Here is a 17,388-nt window from a genome sequence, read left to right as displayed (position 1 = left end):
TTTCTCCGAGTTTTGTCATTATTGCTTGGTTATGTATTTGCTACACCCTACCTACAGTACGGTCCATAGTGTTGAGACAAACATCTGCAACTCCTCTGCAGTGCTCGGGCCACTACGTCGCCACACCGGCCGGTACTCAGGCACTGCGGCCGAGGGCGGACCGGATCGTTTGTTTCTGGTCCTGGTCCCGACCGTTCCCCACTAGATGCACCGGACGCGACTTGTTCTCTACCACGACACTCTGCCCAATTAGATACTCTACCACGGCCTTTCCCAATCAATTCTCGTCTAGTATAAAGCACAATCGGAAGGTACTGGAGTACAAAGCAACGACTAGCCGAGTACGTATACAGAACCAGGTGCTTTCTCTTGAGTGTAATCCCCACGGTTGACTTACTTCAGCGTATTCGGTTTGAAACTCGTACAGGTGCCACCCTCTCCTGATTCCGTCTCATTTTACCAGCCTTCCTCGACTTCAGCTTCACAGAACATACAGATTTTGAAACTTTGAGAAACTGTAGGTGTAGAGATGGTCAGTCGAGCGCCTTCGTTCGACGACCTGGGGACATGGGAGGACCCGATATTCTATTCACGGACAGCCACTATTGTCCACGTAGACTTTGAGGATGAGGAACAGGTATCGCCAGCTCCGGGATACATGTGAGTCCTGTCTCTATCCTTCAGCCTGCTCTCTGTGTGGGATGTTCGTGGAGGGAGAGGTGCCGGAATGGCTGGGCTGGACTAGTGTGGCGATGGAGAGCGAACATCAAAGGGGTGGGGGTGTCTTCATGGATCCAGGCCTTGGGGCTAGAGATGTCTTCCCCAAGTTCTTCACTGTGGATAGAACTCCGGTGTTTCAAACGCGTACTCTCCTTATTCCGCATTGGACTTCCATTATCGAGTGACACTGCCGGACGAGGAGTACCTCAGCGTCTGTGGCGGCCCATGGGCGGCGCGCTGATACCACCTATACGCGATTTCAACCAAAACAACAATATCTGATCATCCGTTCCTTACGTGACAGTGACCCGCGGCCACCTCCATCCGACGTGGTGGACATCGACAGGAGTCTCGCCGAACTCGAGGCCCGGATACATACTCTGCGCATCCGGAAATCCCAAATCCTCGCTATCCATGCCCTAGTCGCCCGAATGCCGCCAGAGATACTCTCCCGAATATTTGAGCTCGGTGTGCACGACTCCATACACACTCTACCTTCCATATCCCTTGTCTCCCACCACTGGCGCAAAGTAGCGCTCGCCACGCCTTCTCTCTGGACCTACATCCGTCTTGACCACGATTGGGGCTACGGGCGACATACGGCCTTTCTACGCAAGATGCGAGTGTGTTTGGAGAGGGCACAGGCATGCAAGTTACTGGTGGATATCGACTGCAAGTATTTCGAAGCGCCGTCGGAGTTGACGCAGGTCATGGAGGTGTTGCAGCCGCATCTAGAAAGGTGTTTCTCGTTGAGGCTGAGTGTCCCGGACTGGGAGTGGGTGGAGATTATCAAGTCATACTGTTCGGGACTTGGACCTTCACTCGAGGAAATCCACGTTCGACTGGACCCTGCGGATTCAGAGGACCAGGCGCCTTTCGTATTCCTGTCGCAACCGTGTCCGCGGCTGTCGTCGATAACGCTCGAACACACACCACTCATCTTCATTCGAACGCCTCTCCCGACACTTCGGTACTTGCACCTAACGCGCGACACTCGATTACACTCGTCGACGAAAATAGGAATCTCGTTCAAAGAAATCCTCGCCCTTCTCTCCTCAACACCCTCGCTCACCTCCCTTCGCATCCAATCCGCCACATTCCTCCTCGACGGCTCCGAGTCCATCTTCCGCTCCGCCTCCAATCCACTCCTCCTCCCCTCGCTCAAAACCCTCTCCATACACTTCGTCGACTCTAACAACCTCGCACTCTTCTTCGAAGCCACCATGTTCCCCTCCCTCGCCAAGTTGTCGATACAGATGGACACACCCACGGACGATACGATCCACTGGTTGGCGCGGATGACAGCGGAGACGAGCGTGAAGAGGTTTCCGGAGTTGAAGCACTTGGATCTGAGGGCTTGTAATGTGGATGGGGCGGCGCTCGTACCGTTTGTTAGGGTGTTGCATAATCTGCCAACGTTGACGGCGTTGGGGATTTCGAGTCCTCCGGGTGGCGTGTTGGGGCCACGGATCTTTGACGTTCTATGCTCACCGGCATCTTCGAGTCCGGAGGACGGGAATTTCAACGCCGGTGCGGGTGGAAGTTCTGGCACGAGTTCGAGCTCGTATGCGGCGGAGAGCTGGGTGTTGCCGAGGTTGGAGGCGTTATGTTTGCAGAATTGTAGGGATGTGTCGGGGCACGAGATCCTTAGGGTCGTGTTGGCCAGGAATGGGGCTGCATTGAATCTTAGCGGTGGGAGGAGGGGAGATGCAGAAGGTGTGAGCTCGATCAAGTTCGTGAAGGTGTCGCAGTGTTATGGTTTGGATCCGGATGTGCATGAGTTGTTGGCGAGGGCGGTGGGGACGGTGAGGGTTATTTGTTGAGTCGGGAGGAGTCTTGTGCTTTGGAGATAAGATAGGACGTTGGTGTTGGGTTTGCCTGGATGGATGGACTTGGACCTGGAATCTTCTTGCATTCGATCTTCTTTTGTACTATACTTGCTTAACGTTAGGGTTTTTTTTCTCGGTCACAGTGGACCGTGATGCATTGATAAGTTAATCCTTACCGCGGGGTGAAAACCCTCGCAACCGACTATGACTCGCGGCAGGGCTGCCATTCGCGGTTGCTGCCCGAAGATGTTACACCAAAAAAAAAAAGAAAGAACCAGACGGGATCAAAGAGAAATATCATGAGGAGTGCATCTCTATCTCTGATCCTAATGCGGCGATCCCGTTGTTCTCTGCTGACCGGCCCGCCCAGTTGCATTTGACATCGACAAATTTCGTTGAGCTTCGAGTACTCGAGGAACGGATGAGCCGATGTATAAATGGATAGTTAACAATACATATGTACACGAAAGAGCGAACAACTGCACAATTCAGGACCAAGCAAGCATCGAAGCATCCGAACAACTGGACTCGAAAGCAACACAGAGGGTACATAGTATGTAAGTGCACGAACGACGACGAAGAGAGGGTCCTTGCGCAAGGTCAAGGGCCGAACATGTTGGCGATGAGGAAGAGGGAGACAGAGATGAAAAGAGATGAGCAGATGATGATATGAGGAGTGAGATGTCAATGTATATGGTTGGCTGCCGCCACAGCAAAAGCGTAAAAAACGGAAGGCGAATATTGAATGACAAAGTGAAATGAGAACACCCCGAGGAAATGCATTATGCACGCCTTCCGTCACGACGAAAGGCAAGTGTGGGGCTCCGTCCTGTGATCCTCTCAACCACCCGGGTCGGGTGGTGGAGGAATAGGTACGATACCCACTAAAACCCCGGACTCCCGGATCCAATCATCCGGAAGGTTCTCCTTACCAAGTAGTACGCTGCTCCAGGTGTTCAGAACAGTCTTGGGCTGCGTCGCTCGCCGTCCGTAACGCTTCTTGTCGCAGGTCAGGCGGTCAATGAGCAGGCGTCTGTTCATGTGGTATACCCACTTATTGCGGATTTCTCGCTCAGATGGGAATTTCGCCGGGTCGTCAAGATGTTCAATTCTCCGTGTACATCTCATTTTCCAGATGAGGTGCGCAGACTCAGAGATGAGGATCCGGTACAGTCTGTTTGTACCTGGTAGTCTCACCCCATCCGGGTTTCTGAAGTCACTCAGACCACATCCGAGTATTGTGCCGAAGCTTAGAGCCGGCCATGGGTGGCCTGTCATTTCCCATAGTTGTCTGGCTAGATTCCAGACAATCTCGCCCCCCGGTGCAGTGCACTCGAGTAGTATGTGCTCGAGAGATTCGGTTTCATTGTCGCACACTGGGCATCGGCCTCTCAGCTCATAGTTCGGGATTGTCTCCCAGTAGACCCCGCACTTATAGCCGCCATGGAATAGGCGCCACAGGAAGCTTCGGAAGGACTTCGAGAAGTCCTTATGGTGGCAGGTTTTCCACAGTTTACGGTCAGTCGGGAGATGACCTGTCAAAGTTTTCACGGCCCATCGCGCGATGTCCAGCATGGTTGTTGTCCGTATTCGCTCTCGGTAGGTCGCGGCTTTACTATCCCGTCTGGTTCTCATCCCACCGTGATATCCTCCCTTCCGGGGTCCATGAAAGCGACAAGCATGCCTTAAAGGGTCAGCAGTCAAGACGTTCCGCGGATATATAGGAATATATTGGTCAGAGGCTACGATCTTCGAAAAGAACAACTGGATGGGCTTGTTCGAGGTGTCCAGGTTGATGAACAGAATCGGTGCGAAGACGGAGTAGAACATACTGTACTTTTTCGCGCACAAGTTCACGCCACCGCCCCTCGGCCGTTGCCGAGATGACATAATCCATTCGTGTCCCGGTTCGCAAGCAGACCGGGACAAGGGACAATGTTCGTGAACATCGACGCTTTTGCAGGGAGACGACCTTTCGTAACCGTTCAACAGGCATTTACCTCTGAATTTGGGTGGAAGAGCTCACCCAGTAGCAAAATCTAACCCAAAGTGTGTCTCGGAGGCCTTCCTGGAGGTCAATTTAGGAGCCTAAAATATATTCATATTTTCGTCAAATTTGGGTCAAATTTTGGTTTGTCCTACTTACAAGTTCCGTGCACGTCAATGGGGTGGGACTGTCCCGCGGCACAAGTTCGTTCGCGGCCCCCATGGGACACGGGACACGAACTTGTGCGCGAAAAACTACAGTACTTGATCTTCAGAACATTGAAGAACGAGTAGCTAATTATGTGAGATATTCGCCCAGAATCGAGTCGTTTTTTTCTACAAACGATGTGCCGAAGTAGAATTCGGCCCCGTGAGATCTGTAGTAGAACAGACATTATAGCCGTCGCACGTCGGAAACCTCGAAGTCATTACATCAGTCGTCTGAGAGGTTCTGCAGGATCTCGACATCGAACAGGTCAAGCTTGGCGCCAGCGCCCAAAAAATATTAAAATACGCTTTTATAGGCCCCGAAATTGGGATGTTACCGTTACATGGTGCGCAGATCGCCACGCCGGAGGGCTCGCGTTACACGTTACCGGCGAAGCGTTCGAAATGGTACAGTACCCAAGAGTTTCGGCTTCAGACGGCGTTGTGGAACGTTATGGCCTTCGTTATCTGAGACCGTGAGATGCTTAGAAGTGTCAAAGCGGTGAGGGTAACTGAGGGTACTCTGTAGAGATATATTGGTGCATATATCTACTATGGATAGGAGTGTTGTTCCGTGCGGGACCGTTTTGCACTCTGATTACCTTACCGTAACCTTACTCTATGGATCTTGCTCTGCTCGACGCTCAGTAGGTCAAACGAGACTTCTGGTCTCGTTCGGTACGATGATCACACAAGAAACAGGCGGGGCAGCAAATATATTTGTGTATCATAAAATAAGCGAGAGTGGGCGAAAGCCCGCCGAAGGCGAGCCTTCCGAATCCCGGCACATTCCGACCTAAGATAATCCGTGTAAGCTGTGGAATATCTTCACAGATCAGTAGATTGTGCCAGGAAACAGAACGAAAGATGGATACCGTGGTTAGTATGCTGAATTTTTCGATATCAAGTGAATCAGTGTTCACACTATGCAAACTGTAGGGAGTGGTGGGTGGGTGCGAAAAAGGGAGAGTCTGAGGACTCTCCGGCTTCAGGCTTCAGGCTTCAGCGGCGAGCAAGAACGAGAGCAGGCGCGAAAAGAGTTGTCACGCCGCTCTCTGCTCTCGCTCTCGCGCATCCATAGACCACCCTCTGTCACGACGCTCGTTCCTCGCAACGTCACAGAGTCACACTTACCACGGTTTGGTGCCACATCGAGGATGACACATGCATGTGAATTTGCCACTGTGGCACCCTGTTACAGTTGTCCGACTCCGAACGGGACATTCTTGCCTTTCGTTGCGTGTATTTCCTACTACACCCTTCCGGACAAGTATAACTATCCTAGGTCCCTGTATACCTTGGCAACTAGACGCGTGGTTAATCCCTATATAATAGTATCTCCTGGTAGCCTACAACTCGTCGTGAACGTAGGATAATGTCTTCCGAACACTCTCTTCGTCAAAGGACCCTGGCTTCACCTGGTCCAGATACATCGTCTTCTACAACAGGGTCGGAAGACCCACTAGCAAACCTCAAGACCATCTTCGACCCCTCGACCTGTACTCGCAGAGGACTCTGCCCTGTTACGAAGCTGCGAAAGCAGGATGACGATATCACGGAGAGTCATTCGCTGTATTTCGAACAACACGGGAGAGGAGAGGAGAAGGTTGTACTTATCATGGGGTGCGTACGGCTTGTGATTCTCTGACTTTGTGGTGGCAGCTTGCTACCTGCTAGCCTGACCGGTGAGAGGCTGATTGTATACTGGGGGTGGTTCTGTTCGTGGTATGGCGTCGACAGGCTGAACAGTACCTCTTTCTCATGGGCACCTCAGGTGGAGTACTTCGGAAAGTCAGAGAAGTACTCCATACTTGTATTCGACAATCGAGGGGTCGGCAATAGTGGAACTCCAAGGGGACCTTACTCGTGAGTTCGCATCCATAGTCCTAGTCAACTGAAACCAATGCTCCGGTGGCGGGGCGTGTGTTACCTGTGGAACGTAAAGAACTAGCGGAATGGCCGAAGATGCTATCTGTTTACTGGACTACATTGGATGGACGAAGGAGAGGGACATACACGTTGTGGGGATATCATTGGGTGGAATGATTGCTCAAGGTGCGCTCCTTCCGACGACCTTGAGTATCCAAACACTGACTGGAACCTCTTCGTTCTCTATTGACAGAGCTGGCGACTCGTATACCAGAACGCATTATCTCGCTATTTCTTGCTGTCACGACACCTGGTGGCGGTTTATTATCGAATCTGCCTCCGGTATGTTCATGGTCCATGTTCACTTCAGCCCTGGCATCATCTTGGGATATTCATCTGGTTGGTTTCCCTCATATTGTAGTGGAAGGGCACCAAGACTCTCGCTAGGTACGTACGAGGTCCCTCACCCTCATATCTGCGGTGCGCCACCCAACGAGGCTGCCGCATCGGTTGTGCCTTCGTTCACTTCTGTCGTTCGCAATTCTGATGGATACGAACAAATATCTTATCCAAATTCTTTGCTGATTCTCATCTCTTCACCTGCTCTTTAGGCTTCTTCTTATCAGTAACCCCGAAGAAAAAATACCTCTCCTCCTCGACATGGTCTACCCACAATCCTGGCTCAACCTCCCTTCCACCACCAACCCTACCCCGTCTTCCTCCGATGATCCTACTTCTCCATCATACATACCCTCGTCGAGCCCTGCACAAACGAACCGCGAAATCCAGACCCCCCTCTACCTTCACCGCATGCTGCATACCCGCCCTCAAACCCCACTCGGCGCCCTTTCCCAAATGTTTGCCGGAATGACGCACTACGTGTCCCCAGAGCGGTTACGAAAGGATATAGCGGAGAAGGTGCCGAAGGTCTTGATTCTGACTGGGGACGAGGATAACCTTGTGCGGCCGGATAACAGTTTGAGGATTATGGCGGCTATGGGAGATCTGAAGGGCAAGAGCAGGAAGGAATTGGAGGGGGTGGTCAGGGATGGGAAGGTTAATGTGGAATTGGTGATTTGGGAGAAGACGGGACATGCGTTGCATATGCAGTGGGTGGAAAGGTTTAATGCGCTGATGGAGAGGTGTTGGGAGGAGGGGAGGAAGAATTTGGAAGAGCGAGCGGCAGCGTAAAGGTTGGCTAGTAGGCTTGTATGAGCGAGGGTGAGCTATGTCTTGTGGAATAGGAAGACTTTTGGTGCCGCGGGCCGTCTTTGTGTATGTATCCAGCACTTATTCGGCCTCGGTAAGTATGTTGCGCCGGTTCTTACGCCACCTTGTATAGCGTTTAGGTAGAAGTTGTTTTGTCGTGCAAATCATGGATATTCTGTTAAGTCGCCCGCAAGCCCTGATCCGCATTGAGCATCATTACTTACAAGGCTGCCTACCACGAGGACATGGCCACTTTTGCGAGCCTACCGCTACCGAGAGGTATACGAGTAGCAACATGACTGTTCATGTAAATGACATTCAGAGCAGAGTAATGAAGACAAGGGTAGATGCAGGATTACAGATTGTGGCAAATTCTATTGCAAAGCGCGATGATCATTGTCCTTCAGTCCTCGGAAACCACGACATCAACCTGCCCGAACTGGAGCCCGATTCCATTCGCCTGTCCCCATGGATTTGAATTATCCTGTGCAGCGGCATCACTCTGCGACTGCAAAGCCCTCTGTGCGAGCACGCCCCACTCGTGCCACCAACTCTCTGCGGCATCCCTCCCATCGTATCCCCAATTCTCAAAGAACCCCTGCCACTGTCTCCGGAGCTCCATATCCTCTGCCTCCGAGCTGTTATCCTCAGCTTCGTTCGAACCCCCACTAGCACTAGCACTCCCTCCTCGGACTTGTCCCACATTCTTGTCCACGTTGGCTTTCTTCTCTTCCGCCCATGTGTGATTCCGGGCATCCCGAGCTGGGCCCGGCGGTAACTGCAGTATTGTATGGTTGTCGTCTTCGAGTTCGTGTAGCCTCCTGGCGCGGGGTTGGCGAACGTCTTCGAAGGCGTAGAGGAAAGAGGATATCTGGCTTCGTTTGGTGATGTGGGAAAATAGCGCGCCGAGGAAGCTGGCTTCTTCGAGCATGATAGCTGCCGCAGTGAAAGCGCAAGTCTGATGGGCGACAATTCAGACTTGAAGATTCGCGGAAGTGTAGTGAGATGAGAACGTACGGGCATCGGATGTGCGGCCTCGCCAGTGATAAAGATAGTTTCTGACTCATCCAGCCATGATTCGGCGTGAGGAAGGATGTCCGTTTTTACGCGCTCGAAGAAGGGTATGTGCTCAATGACGATTTTTAGTCTAGAAGATCATCAGAAAGCGCCCTGCGTCATGATGGACTGCGACTGACCGTGGATCAATGTTGTCACCATACTTCAAGCAGCTAGTAGGGACCGTCGTTCCCCATCCCTGTGGCTCGTTGTCGTCAAGGTCCTCGATTTGCCAGAATTGGAACAACCAAAACTTGAAGTCACGCTGTCGGGAGAAAATTAGCGACTTGGGCTGTATGATAGACAAGTATCAGACGCACAATAGGAAATGCTGCACAAAGCATCGACACAGCCAAGGCGAAGGCGTCAGTTCACGCTCGTATGAAGCCCTGGGCGGACTCTTACCAATACCGTAGTAACCACTGCCCATCCATATGGGAATCTGAATCTCTAAAATATCTCGCAACAGTTCGTTGCTCTGCAACGTCTCGACGGGGAGGATACCATTATAGATGACCTTGCCACCCGGTGGTGCTCTGGGAATCTCCTCTATGACATCTCGGACCATACCTCGTTGTCCATCCGCGCCTACGACAAGATCACCTTGGTAGACTTCGCCAGTAGTAAGTGTAACAGTGGGTTTCGTGGGATCGAGCTCCGACTGTGATGAAGGGGTTTCTTCAGGCTCGTCCGAGATAGGAGGCTGGACTGTGGCCACAGTGGCGTTCGTTATTATCTCGACTCCTGATTTGAGAGCGAGGCGATGTAGAAGATCGCGAAGGTCGTTATACTGAAGCGGCAATGCTTAGCCAAACGTTTCGACATACGAAGGAGAAGGTCGAGAAACGCACGGATATTGTATAGAATTCACCGCCAAGTTCCTTCAAAACCTCGTCTGGCCATCCAAGATATCCCTCTCGCACACCCGTCACGACTGTCTTGTCGAGGTCGTGTTACGAGCAGGTCAGGGCTCTGAAAGACCAAGGGCATGCAACGACGATGACTCACGATCGACGAACTCGCATGACGGCACCTTGCACCCGAGCTTGGTGAACTCGTCCCAGACACCCCATTGTTCAAGGACTTTGCACCCGTTTGATGTTACTCGGAAGCCACTGGCGACAGAGTTGGTGTTGTACGAGGAGGCCTCGAAGACTCGTACGTGATGACCAGACGATGCGAGTGCGTGCGCTGTGGCCAGCCCTGACAGACCTGAAAATAGTGTGTCGATAGAAGGATGTCAGCCCATGCGCCGCTCCGACTCGGAGGACATGACGGTGAGAAAGGCTGACCTCCTCCAACGATTAGAAAGTCTAGTTTGAGTATGTCTTGCTGCTTGGCATGGTACATGGATCGTTATAGGATCGTCGGCGGAGGATATCGATGGTGGTAGTGAAGACAGTTGGGAAGTGTGGGAGCGATCGATACCATTGCCGCGCGTATAACTACTGGAGAAAAGGTCATGTTTTACATACGAAAGCACGTCCTGTAATACGAACAGGGAACTAGCGCTCCGCGGAGGAGAACGATGGTGCCACAAGGTCCTCAGAACGATTCGAACTTCTTGCCGTTGCAACAAATTTCTCTCCACGGTCGCCAGCCGAACTGACCGTCAAGACGTTACTTTTTTCCTCCGTGGAAGGCAAACCCAAGGAAGGCAGTGGAGGCGAAGACTGGCAGGCTCCGTAACTATCGGGACGCTTCTAGTACAGTCATGACCTACCTAGGCGGCAAACGCAACGTAACGGCGCAGCCTCCCTCTTCCGGCGAAAAGATACGCAAAATCAGCACCTTTGCGTTCCGAAAGGTTTCATCATGATGAAACGGCGAAGTCAGGGCACCAAGTGGGTTCAAGTTCGAATCGTTATAACCGCCCATAGCTGTATGCAGATATTTCGATGCCGAAAACGCGCTCACAGACAAAAGCAAAGCACATAGTCCCATGATGAATCACTATCAACTGATTGAGTTCTGAGGTTCACACGACTCTGAGAGCGAATCCTGACCTACGGACACTAGACTTTGTTCGAGAAGGAAGTGGCTTCGGCGAGGGGATCAAAAATGCGTGAATACCCAAAATGGCGACATAATGTTTACGGCATTGGCCGGCGGGGCCGAAAATGGCAGAATATGTCTGGAAAAAGGGCGAATCATGGTTACATACATGTCCTCCTCCATGGGAATCGAAGTGTTCTGTGCGAGTTTGGCCCCCAACGCCATCAAAGGAAGTTGCCTCGATATCCTTCTTTTCTGACCGTATGCACACAATCACGCAATCAGTACAACGCCTCCCACACTCCGAGACGCCGTCGAGCACTACTCATTGTCATCGGCAGTCGATCCCGTCGAGTTTTGCGCCCAGCCACCATTGTTATCCCCCCAATAAGCCGTGCCGTTACTCGCCATACACCACTCTCTCCTGACACAGGGCGGCCATATACCGTCGGGCTCGTCGCCGGCGTCCTGCAAAAGGAGGGCCACGACCCCGTGTGACGGCACCCCTTGTGCCGTGAAGTTGCGGAGAGCAGTACCGTTCAACGTATGCGTCCAAAGGTCCTGTTTGTTCGTTGGGGTGGGTTTTCGTCATCAAAAGTAGTTTAGACGAGACTGGGGGGAAAGACGTACCCGAACATGATACTGCCTGCCCGCTCTAATCCAGGGCGATTCGGTGAGGTTGAAAAACATGTCAGCTGGCTCGTCCAGTGTGTTCAGCTTCCCGGAGTGTAATATCCGATGTCAAAGGAAGGGCCGCATCCGAGGAATTGAAGTCAGCATCGGGAAGCATTGCCGCATATCAAGGAGAAAAGACGCTCAGAAGCTAGTTCGTGTAATACCCGAACATACCAGCATGATGACCGTTCCGTTCTGCGTTTTTCCACTCCAGTACTGAGCAGGGTGGGTCACATTACTCGTCCAGTCGGGCTACAAACAGAATTTATCGGAGCACCAGTAGAGGTCAGTCAGGATATCAAGGGTATGAACTGGGGAAGAAAGGCTGAACGGATGCACGCACATTGACGCCCCACCGGAACGGCACGATGCTCTTGCCCTCGACCGGATCCTGGTTGATCGCAATGATCTCCTTGTTCGACAAGATTGCAAAAGACTCGTCGGAGATGGTGGTCAGCTGTACATGACGATAGGGCCGGAATCAGAGACACTTTCTCCGCAGAACGGAAAGGTTCTAGGCACTTACATCACAAGAAATCAACAACGGGCTCTTCATAAGCGCCCAGGCCGTGAAATGCGATTTGGCCTCTTCGTACGAGAGGTCGCCATTGCCACTGTGCGGACGTCCACGCATTGTTACTTTCCGCTTCAAGCGACCTTACTCGCGGACTCGGACTTACACTTCGAGCTGTATAGAAGTGGGGGAAGTCATCAGTCAGTTGGCCGAACACTTGGCAGGAGAGAAGATGATTGGATGGACGTACGATGTCCATATCGTTGTGTCCATAGAAGTTGTTCGCCCAAGCAATAAACGAATTACTGCATACATCGAAAAACACATAAGTGGGCTACCAGCTTTACCACGGTGTCTTGGAAGGCGCATTCGTATTATACATACGCATTGAGAATACTTGTCACCGACTTCCAATTGGCTTCGATGTCACCCGTCGTCTGTATACCCACATCAGCAAATAAGCGGCATCAACCACAGTGTAAGTAATGTTTGATCGCCGTGAAGACATTGATAAGGCGTGAGACGAACATACCCTCCAACTCTGAGAAATCTCGCGAGCCCAAAGCCATGGCTGACCCTATAGTTACCGCACGGGCATGGGCCAATCCATCAGCATCTTTACTTTTATTATGGAGGGACACATGGGCTTTGCAGGTCGAAGGAGGAAGGAACCTACCCAGCCCCATTGACATAAGGAATACACGAGCGGAGTGCGTTGCAACTTCGTCGAAACCTTGTTGATAGCTTCGGCCATACGGTGGAATTCTGTTGTACCATGGAATCATGAACGTAAGGTCAGAACGGAAGAAAACTAAAGGGTAGAGGTGACTATAAATACGTACTTCCTACCACCCCTTCTTTAACGATTGTATCGAAGGGAACTGAGGAGATACGAAGATCAGGTCCAGCGGGGCGCCTGAGAAAAAAGGGTGCAATATAATACATACTGGCGCAGTTATCGAACCTGTGAGACACTTCGTTAGTAAATGGATGGCAAGGGTCTGAGAGAAAAAGAGAACCCACTTGAGGAGGTCAAAGCCCCATTCCATGAATGTTTCCGCGTCCCTGTGGTCACACCACGTTGAGCTCCCTGCACGTATATGATTTCATGAAGGAGACACACTGCTCTTCATGTTGGAATGAGCCGGGGTACAGCTGGCAGGTGAACCAGCCAGAATCGCTGTACTACATGAGGGTGAGCCAGACGCCAGAGGGCACGCAGTATTGTAAACAGGGGCATTGTTTCCCTGTAAGCGGCGATCTTCATGTTGTAAGAAGTAAAAGGAGGAACATACAATTCCCGCTTTCCTTTTAAAAAGTGTGAGATGGTGAAAATTACGACGAAGAGCGACATTACTGGGAGGTGATGAACGAATGACTTACATGCCCATTTCATGGATCTTATCTGTCAACGACTTCATGCCACTCGGGAACGTCTTCTTGTCTATATCAACACCACAAGTCATCCACCATCCATCACCGGTCATCAATCCGGTCAGCACATCACTCAAGTTACTACGCCACCGCCACGCAGCCGTCGACTGAAAACAACGATAGGAAGGAAGACGCACTGGCAAGCTGGAACCCATCCGCACTCCTATTCTTCTCCGCCCAACAGTCGTCCACGTTCATGTAGTTGTACCCTAGGTCTACGAAACCGAGTTCGACCATACGTTTGGCATTGGTGAGGACTATGTCTTCGTCGATGTCGCACTGAAGAACAAGGGTATATGCGAGACCAGCGGCATTATTAGCCATTATGTCACACACTCTTAGGATAAACGCGCAATGCAGAGTACAGAACTTACGTAGTACGCGTTCCACGCTGTATATAAGTGAAGGCACGCGCGGATATAAGTAGTCGAGTGCAACTCAAGTTGTTGAAACAGGACAGGTATTTGTAACACGCACTGTTGTATCCCATGAAGGGCAGTCTGGCTACACCACTTCCTAACTTGTTAGTGCCCTGTACATCCTCATCTTCGCTGATGCTACCAGGCGCCCCATCTCTTCCGTGCTGGGTGGAGTACAGGGAGATGCAAGTCAAGGACATGATGACAATCGCAGTGAACCCAAGAGCTTTCTTGAGTCCGTTCAGGTTCAACTCTGCGTCGTCGTCAAGAGTTGAAAGGTATTCTGTGAGTGTTACACGGCTTGCATACAAATGAAACTGAGTTCACCATGACCGCGTGCGCGTCCGTAGGGCAGCTTGGACGCGTAAGGCCTCCTCTGAGCCTTACCACGTTCGAAGCCGTCGCCGACATCCTTCGAGTCTCGCAGCAAAGAGTTCTTCTCTTCAGAGTCGTTACTTCGTGTCATTCCGTGCGTTAATGGCAACCTTGGTCAGTTGTCAGGTGTAGGTCCAAATTGAACGGACGACGTTCGAGTAAAGAGTACGCCAGCGCCAGTGCGAAAAAGTTCAAAAAACAGAGCTATCGTCAGCGGCAATGTCGAGGTTGAGTTCGTCTCAGTCGATGTTGTCGAGTGCAACGGGGAGATGAAGGCGGGAGCGCCTTGCTAGGGCTGGTCATAACGTCAGTTGATCCGAGCCCAAATAGGGGCGTTGGAGCGCGAAGTACGTGTATGAGGGTGGCGCGCCACACATGTTTCGGGGTATGTTCTTCGTCCCCGTGGACGAATGCTCACGTTCAAGCTGTGACACTGACAGTCCATTTGTCGGGGCACACGGGGAAGGTACATGGATCAAATTATTAGTATTTACCATTCACAAATAAAAATACACTGAAGGGTATGATAAAGTAAACAATCCACAGTCCACAAGTCCAAAACCCCAGTCAACAGAACACATTCCTCTGTCGTCGAACTCCTCATTTCTAAGCACAAGGATTAGGCACATCCCCGCTCACTCTCCTGCTTTTATCTCTCTGTGAAGAACTGCCACTCCGCTCACGTTCGCTCCTGGCGACCCACCAAACCAATAGTACCACAGCCCCAAGTCCAACCCTCGCCCTCGTACTTCCATTCCACCAGCCCTCATTATAAGAACCGTCCGATATCCAACCTACGGATAGTGGATCCTCGACTTGGGTCATCGGTCTGAAGCCATTATGTGAGTCAAGGGAGGCCGGTGATAATGACGAAGGTGTATCGTTGTTGGCAGGATCAGGTATCGCGGCCACCAGGATCCCAAGCTCCATTGAGAGGATTTCTTCTGGCATTGCTGCCTCTGCCTGCAACGCCTCTTCTACCTCTGCTGGTTTACCCGAGTCCGAGCCGAACGGTGATGGCGAAGACTCCGCTGTAGAAGGGAGAAGGACCTCGGCGTGCGCGACTCCGCCGAAGAAATCCGTGATGAGCGTTTTAGAGAGCGGTCGGTGGAAGAGGTCGGAGCGAACTCCGGGGTTGGAGCGAATCTTGATGGGGTCGTAGGTGTCGAACTGTACACGTTTGCCGAACCGAGGTAGGAGTTAATAATGCTTTGTTGGAGGTGGAAGGGAAAAGGTCGTGGATGTGGATGTGGGGGGCGGAGAAAGGGAGATGCTACGCACGAGGTCCTGCATACTAGCCGAGGACGTTTTATTGATGTTCTCCATGAACGATAGTACAAAATGGGTGAAGCTATCAATTACCGCCACACCAATATCATTATCATTTTCGTACTACAGTGTTACAGGATTCCGGAAAAGATCAGTATCGGTATACCAAGTGAGGTCAGAGATTGGCAGACGGGTTGGGTGGTGAAGTCGAACATACTGAATACGAATTCTGATCCATCTCTGACGATCCAGTCGCCAGGATATTCGGTGAGTAAAACTTGGAGTACATAGTGTTCGCCTGGCAAGTATCAATCATGAAGAAGATCTCGTTGTACCTACACCAACACAGAACAAACAATCACAGAATGAGCATAAACCACGGTCTACTTGCGAGTACACCAGACGGGTAAAGCGGGCGACTGAGAGCGCTGGGAGGAGGACGTACCTCTTCTTACTCCACATCTGCTCAAACGCATCTGCGATATCGAATGCACTGATCTCTTCGTTGTCCTGGAACTTGAGGAATTCGTTCCCTCCGTGACCGGTCATGTAAACGAAGATGTTCGAACGGTCGTCTGTGAGAAGGCGTTTGGAGCGGGGAACGGATGGAGGTTGACGTCCTATCCAATGATGTCGAAAAAGAAAAGGAATAGCTCGTCAGTGATCAGACCTATGAGAGCAGAGACATGGTGCAGCGGGATAAGGAGAGGGAGTAATGAGTGGCACGAGTATGGCGTAGTGTGGCCCGGGTGACAATACTTGTCGAGTCCCCAGACAACCCGACTATAGTGGTCAACCTACGTCTGGGTTCACTTTCACAGCCACCTACGTCCCTTGTTCCTCCCCGTATGACCAATGACGAACTTATAACAAACCGAACTTCGACTCACCTGTCAGAACCCTCAAGAAATTCTCCACCGTGACCTCATACCCCCTATAATCCACCTCAATATTCTCCCCATACAAATCCAAATGCCTCCCTTGATTCGCGAATACACAACCTGGGTATCGATTCCGTGCGTTACAGGCGACGTCGTCCGCAAGCATGAGAATGATCTGGCTGTCTGGGATGCCGAGACGTTTGACTGTGCGATACCTGAGGACATACGCATCCGAATGATTAGAAATCGGTGTTCAAGAGAGAGAAGTGTGGAGGTAAAGAGCCAAGAGACCTACATTCCGAGCGCGTTCGCCATGTGCTGGAACACCGCAATCCGCGAACACCACGAACAACAAATCCAAAATATGTTGGTATCATAATCATACCACACCCACAGACTTGGGGATTGGCAACTCAAGGACTGAACGTACCCGATAATTGAACCAATACCTCGACGCACAGACCAACACTGCCCAGTTATTCGTATGCACTGACTCAGACTCCGCCAGCGAATCCGACGTCAACGCATTTCGGTCGAAGAAGTCGCGGACTGAGGCTTCTGTCTCTGGCGATGGTTCATTTGAAGTGGAGGGAGACGTCGATGATACTGGTGCGATGCTGAAGTAAATGTAAAGGATCGAGAGAAGGAGAGTGAGCGGCAGGGAGGCGAGTCTCATGGCGCGACTCTTTCAATGTTGAAGGAAATCCGAAAGGATATATGTTCGCCAAATGCTGTAGTATTGAGGATATATAACTCAAGATCCAAACAAGCGAAGCTCAGGGAAGGGTAAGGGCCAAGGATGGTGGAGGACGGTGGAGGATGAGGGGCGCTGTAGACTGCTGTGGAAGTGAATCGTCAGGAACACTCAACGCCACAATCCTGGGACCCTATAAATGTGGCGTAGGTTGGCTGTGTTCGAAAACCCATTCTTAGCTTTATTATATTCAAAG

The 17,388-nt window shown here is 51.4% G+C and overlaps 6 protein-coding genes across 6 annotated transcripts; 2 read left to right on the top strand and 4 right to left on the bottom strand.

Moving 5' to 3' along the window:
- The first annotated feature begins 49 nt into the window (after nt 1-49).
- Nucleotides 50-2,712, top strand: STEHIDRAFT_75525 (uncharacterized protein). The gene is made up of 3 exons (XM_007301531.1): nt 50-341; nt 428-660; nt 1,025-2,712. Exons 2-3 carry the CDS (start codon nt 530-532, stop codon nt 2,541-2,543), a joined length of 1,650 nt encoding a protein of 549 aa, XP_007301593.1. The 5' UTR covers nt 50-341; nt 428-529; the 3' UTR covers nt 2,544-2,712.
- A 722-nt stretch (nt 2,713-3,434) lies between these two features.
- On the bottom strand, nt 3,435-4,142 carry STEHIDRAFT_21159 (uncharacterized protein; the record flags this gene model as incomplete). The annotated part of the gene is made up of 1 exon (XM_007301401.1): nt 3,435-4,142. A coding segment is annotated over one exon (708 nt), but the record flags the coding sequence as incomplete, so codon positions are not given.
- Nucleotides 4,143-6,015: 1,873 nt separating this feature from the next.
- On the top strand, nt 6,016-8,004 carry STEHIDRAFT_119581 (alpha/beta-hydrolase). The gene is made up of 6 exons (XM_007301658.1): nt 6,016-6,365; nt 6,483-6,608; nt 6,688-6,797; nt 6,865-6,953; nt 7,033-7,058; nt 7,223-8,004. The coding sequence occupies exons 1-6, from the start codon at nt 6,118-6,120 to the stop codon at nt 7,800-7,802; spliced, it is 1,179 nt and encodes a 392-aa protein (XP_007301720.1). The 5' UTR covers nt 6,016-6,117; the 3' UTR covers nt 7,803-8,004.
- Nucleotides 8,005-8,223: 219 nt separating this feature from the next.
- STEHIDRAFT_93727 (FAD/NAD-P-binding domain-containing protein) lies at nt 8,224-10,635 on the bottom strand (the record flags this gene model as incomplete). Its single annotated transcript, XM_007301657.1, has 10 exons — nt 10,600-10,635; nt 10,169-10,549; nt 9,885-10,088; nt 9,728-9,810; nt 9,282-9,666; nt 9,197-9,207; nt 9,017-9,141; nt 8,838-8,967; nt 8,536-8,778; nt 8,224-8,466 (listed from the first exon to the last, which is right to left on the bottom strand). The coding sequence occupies exons 2-10, from the start codon at nt 10,224-10,226 to the stop codon at nt 8,224-8,226; spliced, it is 1,482 nt and encodes a 493-aa protein (XP_007301719.1). The 5' UTR covers nt 10,227-10,549; nt 10,600-10,635.
- Nucleotides 10,636-11,192: 557 nt separating this feature from the next.
- Nucleotides 11,193-14,113, bottom strand: STEHIDRAFT_53221 (glycoside hydrolase family 27 protein; the record flags this gene model as incomplete). The annotated part of the gene is made up of 18 exons (XM_007301482.1): nt 11,193-11,432; nt 11,502-11,588; nt 11,721-11,798; nt 11,890-12,003; nt 12,073-12,185; nt 12,307-12,365; nt 12,445-12,497; nt 12,593-12,637; nt 12,737-12,825; nt 12,903-12,941; nt 13,008-13,024; nt 13,084-13,125; nt 13,184-13,245; nt 13,356-13,368; nt 13,444-13,504; nt 13,632-13,773; nt 13,869-13,885; nt 13,972-14,113. The coding sequence occupies 18 exons, from the start codon at nt 14,111-14,113 to the stop codon at nt 11,193-11,195; spliced, it is 1,413 nt and encodes a 470-aa protein (XP_007301544.1).
- Nucleotides 14,114-14,764: 651 nt separating this feature from the next.
- STEHIDRAFT_75515 (uncharacterized protein) lies at nt 14,765-17,230 on the bottom strand. Its single transcript, XM_007301530.1, has 7 exons — nt 16,869-17,230; nt 16,734-16,756; nt 16,448-16,653; nt 16,003-16,177; nt 15,775-15,892; nt 15,570-15,680; nt 14,765-15,458 (listed from the first exon to the last, which is right to left on the bottom strand). The coding sequence occupies exons 1-7, from the start codon at nt 17,112-17,114 to the stop codon at nt 14,895-14,897; spliced, it is 1,443 nt and encodes a 480-aa protein (XP_007301592.1). The 5' UTR covers nt 17,115-17,230; the 3' UTR covers nt 14,765-14,894.
- Nucleotides 17,231-17,388: the final 158 nt, after the last annotated feature.

Source organism: Stereum hirsutum (genome assembly GCF_000264905.1).
Source record: "Stereum hirsutum FP-91666 SS1 unplaced genomic scaffold STEHIscaffold_4, whole genome shotgun sequence".
In the NCBI taxonomy this organism is placed as follows: Eukaryota; Fungi; Basidiomycota; class Agaricomycetes; order Russulales; family Stereaceae; genus Stereum; species Stereum hirsutum.
This window is presented reverse-complemented; position numbering and strand designations above follow the sequence as displayed.

What these genes read in the sequence shown, in the direction of transcription:
- STEHIDRAFT_75525 (XM_007301531.1), top strand. Translation starts at nt 530, where the DNA reads ATGGTCAGTCGAGCGCCTTCGTTCGACGACCTGGGGACATGGGAGGAC. An exon ending in TCGCCAGCTCCGGGATACAT is followed by an intron (nt 661 to 1,024) that starts GTGAGTCCTGTC and finishes CTTACGTGACAG; the next exon opens with TGACCCGCGGCCACCTCCAT.
- STEHIDRAFT_119581 (XM_007301658.1), top strand. Translation starts at nt 6,118, where the DNA reads ATGTCTTCCGAACACTCTCTTCGTCAAAGGACCCTGGCTTCACCTGGT. An exon ending in TATTATCGAATCTGCCTCCG is followed by an intron (nt 6,954 to 7,032) that starts GTATGTTCATGG and finishes CTCATATTGTAG; the next exon opens with TGGAAGGGCACCAAGACTCT. An exon ending in GGCACCAAGACTCTCGCTAG is followed by an intron (nt 7,059 to 7,222) that starts GTACGTACGAGG and finishes CCTGCTCTTTAG; the next exon opens with GCTTCTTCTTATCAGTAACC.
- STEHIDRAFT_75515 (XM_007301530.1), bottom strand. Translation starts at nt 17,114, where the DNA reads ATGAGACTCGCCTCCCTGCCGCTCACTCTCCTTCTCTCGATCCTTTAC. An exon ending in CAGATGTGGAGTAAGAAGAG is followed by an intron (nt 15,893 to 16,002) that starts GTACGTCCTCCT and finishes GTGTTGGTGTAG; the next exon opens with GTACAACGAGATCTTCTTCA. An exon ending in TGGATCAGAATTCGTATTCA is followed by an intron (nt 15,681 to 15,774) that starts GTATGTTCGACT and finishes GTAACACTGTAG; the next exon opens with TACGAAAATGATAATGATAT.